The following is a 4,821-nucleotide window of genomic DNA, read 5'->3' as shown; positions in this document are numbered from 1 at the left end:
GAAAGATTATGCTTTTTCACATAATTTAATGTACAAATTTTAAACTATGAGCCTCAATGCGACATCAGAAGTGTTCATCAGGAAGGCCTTTAGTATTATAGACTCAGAAAATAAACATCATGTGCTAGTTATAGAGCCAAAGTAAGCAAGAGGAAATTTAAGTGTGCTGATTTTTGCCTGCAAAATAAGTGTGTTATCTTAACATCTAATCACACAGCAGTGTTTATTGTGTGTACAACTGAGACTACAGTTCACATGTTTTCACACAGTGGCATTCCATCCTAATAATGTTCATCCAGGATCAACATTGCAGCTAACCCTTCATGTCATTGTGATTTCATAGCTTTAGAATGTGGAGGGAAAAGAAGAAAATGCCACAAAAACTCTTTTCTGGAATAAACGTTTCAGATATTTTCTTTATTATTTATGCAACAAAACAAGTATATTATCAAGTTAGGTTTACTCTTAGCAAGATTTAGGTCACTCATGTTGATTGATTTGTGATAGTTTTTAATAGCAATAGATAACTTCTTGGCTAATCACATCATGCATCATGGATGTGCTGCTGAGAAATCTGTAGCAACGGCATAATGCTTTCATGTCAATATAGGCAAAATTGTTGAGGAATGTTTTCAGCACCTTGCAGAACATATTACATGAAGAATTAAAGGCGTTCTGGAGGCAAAATGGTGTCAATTTCAGTACTAGTAAGCTGTTCTTAATAAATTGGCCTGTTAGTGCTTTCTTTTTTAATATCCAATTGTATATGTGTCTCACACACATAAACTAAACAAAGATAAAATCAGGTTCAGGTAAACTGCAAGTTTTAAATGAATAGAATAGGTATTTTTGATTTCTCTTTGGATAGCAACCAAGGAGAATCATTTTCCTCATGATTGGCTACAAAAATAAAAAGTCATAATTACTTATTGCTAACCCTTAGTCTACGTGTTACTTGTTAACAAGACACTGCTCAGTGTCTTTCTCTTGAAAGTTTTAAAATGAAACCTAGACTGTGCAGCCTTGGACATGAAAAGGAAAAGGAAGGGATCCAGACAGGTATGGACATAGCACAAACACACTGCCACATTAAAGTACACATACAAAGTTTCTGTTCCATCCACAAACAGTTGGACATAATGGACAAAGTGTAGGACTCCAGGGGGGACAAAGCACACCAGGAAGATACTAAACACCAGTGTGCTTGCTTTGATGTACGTCACCCAGTCAAAATGTGACCTTGTGAGCTTGTTGATGATTCGGGCAAAACACACAGCTATAACAACCAGAGGCACCACAAGAAAAAAGACAATAAGAATCAGGTGATAGTAGAGCAGAAACATGTGAGAGCTGTGATCCAGGGGCAACACATCATGGCAGGTTGTGCGGTTGAGCTGAGGGAGCCAGTAGCTCTGCTGGATGATGAGCTCTGGGATGATGGCGACACCAAACACCCCCCACAGAGCCAGGCTCACCCAGGCAGCGCACATTCTTTTGGGCATACTTTTGTACAGGAACGGGTACACCACAGCAAGGTGGCGTTCGATGCTGATGCAAGCCAGCGCCGTAGCCGAGCAGTAGAGATTGCCGTAGAAACATGCCGTAACAACTCGACAAGCAGTCTCTCCGAGAACCCAGTGGTTTCCATGGAAATGGTAGTGAGCCTTAAAGAAGAGGGAGAGGAGGAGGAAGAGGTCGGAGACAGCCAGGCTGCAGTAGAGGATGGCAGAAGACACCTTTCGGATTTTAGTCACTAGCAAACACAAGATACTGACGTTGGCTGGAATCCCAACTGTAACCACCAACATGTAAATAATGGGAATGACTCGGGTGCTCAGAGAACCACCGAGGTACCGCACTGTGCTATTGTTGAGCAAGTTCAGAGCTGGAGGGGAATAAGTTAGAAAGGAAGCCTGAGTCCCATTTACGAAGGGCTGGATGTTAATGACTGGGGCCCCTTTAAATGTTCTGAGCATGGGAAAAACAACCTCAAAGCTGTTTTTCTGCTCCCTCCGTGTCTTTTGTCCTGCAAAAAACAAAAACAAAAACCAAAAAAACAATACAAAAATGAAAGTTACATTCAAAATATAAATGATTTTCAAATATATTTGTACCAACATATGTACTGATATATTTTGTTAATAGAAAACCGTTTTCAGTGCCACGCTTGTTTTTTCTGCGCTTGAAAAATCAAAGATGAATATGCATGACAGAAAATACGGGAAGTTTTCAAACTGACGGAGCTGCACAAGGCAATGTTTGGCTAACTATTCAAAACCATTCTATAATAAACCATTCAATGGCAAAATCATGTGTTTTTATCTGAATAATGAAACTGTGGCAGTTTAATTATCAGATTAACTGTCAATTTCCATGAAAAAACACTTAAATCTGCTCTTAAATTTTTATAAAATTCTCTTACCTTTTTTCAGCTGTGTACCGCTTATGCAGAGAGCAAAAACAAGTAAAACAAGTATCTTCCCCATATTTTGTTCCTCTCTCCCTCAAATAGAAATGTACAAATCTACATTTCTACACATTCCTTCCAGTCGTGCAATTGTTTCAGCAATGCAATGCCAGTCTTCAGACTCACAACATGCAGAGGTGATATCAACATCCTTTTACTCAAAATATCTCAAACTGAGACCAATATCAGGAAGCCAAAACATTAACTTGTTCCTTCCATATGATAAGAGCTGTGCTTAACATACGTTTCAGTAACAGTCAGAGATATCTGAAAGAAATGTGTGACTTGAAAGTATCCATCCATCCTCTTTCGCTCATCCTTGTCAGAGCTGTCATGGTCCTGTCACATCAACACCGTGGTGAAAAAGGCCCGACAGCGTCTCTACCACCTCAGACGCTTGAGAGACTTCCAACTGCCCTCCAAGGTGCTCAGGAACTTTTACTCGTGCACCATAGAGAGCATCCTGGCGGGAAACATCTTAACCTGGTTCGGGAACAGCACCATGCAGGACAGACGAGCTCTACAGAGGGTTGTGCGGTCAGCTGAGCGCACCATCCGCTCCGAGCTCCCTGACCTGCACTCAATCTACAGCAGGCGGTGCTGGACCAAGGCCAGGAAGATCGTGAAGGACCTCAGCCATCCCAACAACAGACTGTTCTCTCTGTTGAGGTCAGGAAAGCGATTCCGCTCCCTGAAGACCAACACAGAGAGACTGAGGAGGAGCTTCTTCCCGCAGGCGATACGGTCTCTCAATCACACCACCACACAGTACTGACCCACACATATGGTTCTTACACACACACTGGACTTTCTGGACTTTGGTTTTGCACAACACTGGTCACTATATTCTTCATTTCCGGTTAATACTTGTACAGCTGCTGTTATTGTGTATATATTTATTTATATTTAGATTTCTTCATACATTCTTATATAGTTCTATATTGTGTATTGTGTATTTTGTTGTACAGTTATTTTATTTTCAACTTTAATTTATATATTTATCTTTATCTTATTCTTCCCAGTTAAATTTACCCTTCATTCTAATTTGTGTTGTACAGTTATTTCATTTTTAACCTTAATTTATATTTTATTCCTTCCTAGTTAAATTTACCCTTTTTAATTTTTCATATTTATTTCCTATCTTATTCATAGCCTTTTCCTTTTTTGTTCTCTTTAGGTCACGAGCAGTTGTCCAAGCATTTCACTACATATCGTACTGTGTATGACTGTGTACGTGACAAATAAAATTTGAATTTGAATTTGAATTAGAATTTGAGCTACAGGGGGCTGGAGCCCATAATATGTCAGATATGACACATTTATCTGATATGACAAAACAAAAAAGGACAAAAGATTTATTTACAGCAAACTAATAATCATGACATATTATATTTATGCAAAGGAATTTCATGATAAGGTTTATCTATACATGACCTGGTGTTACCAGTTGTTCATGGTCTTATTCTTAATTTACCTTCAACGATTTTCATGAAAAGTACTTTTTACAAATTGGCCATTGCAGTGAATCAAACCACATAACGTTACAATAAACACATATTACAGTGCTGTGTAGAGGATTCAAGCTCTTTCTTAACATATTTCTTCCAATAGCCAGACTACCTTGTAAATATTTTAAAATTATCTTAATTGATAGTTCTCCAGAGTTTCTTTGGGCGCTGGCTGCTTCTTCACTCATTCCAACTTATAAAAGGAAATGGAGTCCTCTGTACTTGACACTAGGGACAGAATATTGCTTAGGTGCTTGAAATTTTATATAATGGATTATCTCATCCTCTACACAGCTGACAGCTATAACAATAACAGCTGGTTATAAGCTTACATCATGCTGGGAACGTGTTAGTGTTCCCGCATATGAGGTAAAGAAGGGGGAAGGAGTGAAGGAGATGGAAGTCTGGGCTGTTAAGCTTAGGCTGCTCTTCCCACAATTTGGCCCATGGATAAGAAGAAGAAAATGGATGGATGAATGGCCAGGATGTTGAAACTCCCAGAATGGTCGTACTGTAATTTATTTAGTTTTCTTTAACTAGTGTTATAAGAAAACCTTGCATTTTTTAAGGATGTAGTGATGCTGGTTAATTAAGTATAAACATACATGTGTATGTTATATGTAGGGCTATGCTGTATATTTGGCAGACAGAGTTGTCAGAATGGGAAAAGGCAGTAACTGACTGTAATCCATGTAGGAATGTTTTCACATTGTGTACTGTAGCATTCTTGTATGAGGATGGCTTACATCCCTTTAAGGGTTGAAGCTGAAGTACCAAGCCCATTTTTAAAATGTAAGGAGTAGAAAGTACAGATATTTGTGTTAACATGTAGGGGGTAAACATAAA

At 38.8% G+C, this 4,821-nt stretch overlaps 1 protein-coding gene across 1 annotated transcript; it reads right to left on the bottom strand.

Moving 5' to 3' along the window:
• Positions 1-409: 409 nt before the first annotated feature.
• Positions 410-3,101, bottom strand: LOC101485864 (proteinase-activated receptor 3-like). The gene is made up of 2 exons (XM_076887084.1): positions 2,423-3,101; positions 410-2,026 (listed from the first exon to the last, which is right to left on the bottom strand). Exons 1-2 carry the CDS (start codon positions 2,484-2,486, stop codon positions 945-947), a joined length of 1,146 nt encoding a protein of 381 aa, XP_076743199.1. The 5' UTR covers positions 2,487-3,101; the 3' UTR covers positions 410-944.
• Between the last annotated feature and the right edge of the window lie 1,720 nt (positions 3,102-4,821).

The sequence above is a fragment of the Maylandia zebra genome, linkage group LG7 (assembly GCF_041146795.1).
Source record: "Maylandia zebra isolate NMK-2024a linkage group LG7, Mzebra_GT3a, whole genome shotgun sequence".
NCBI classification, from domain to species: domain Eukaryota; kingdom Metazoa; phylum Chordata; class Actinopteri; order Cichliformes; family Cichlidae; genus Maylandia; species Maylandia zebra.
Note: the sequence above shows the minus strand (reverse complement) of the source record. Positions and strands in the feature narration are given on the sequence as shown.

Coding starts and splice junctions, on each gene's coding strand:
- LOC101485864 (XM_076887084.1), bottom strand. CDS start 2,486: ATGGGGAAGATACTTGTTTTACTTGTTTTTGCTCTCTGCATAAGCGGT. Junction 2,027..2,422: donor CGGTACACAGCTGAAAAAAG/GTAAGAGAATTT, acceptor TGTTTTTTGCAG/GACAAAAGACACGGAGGGAG.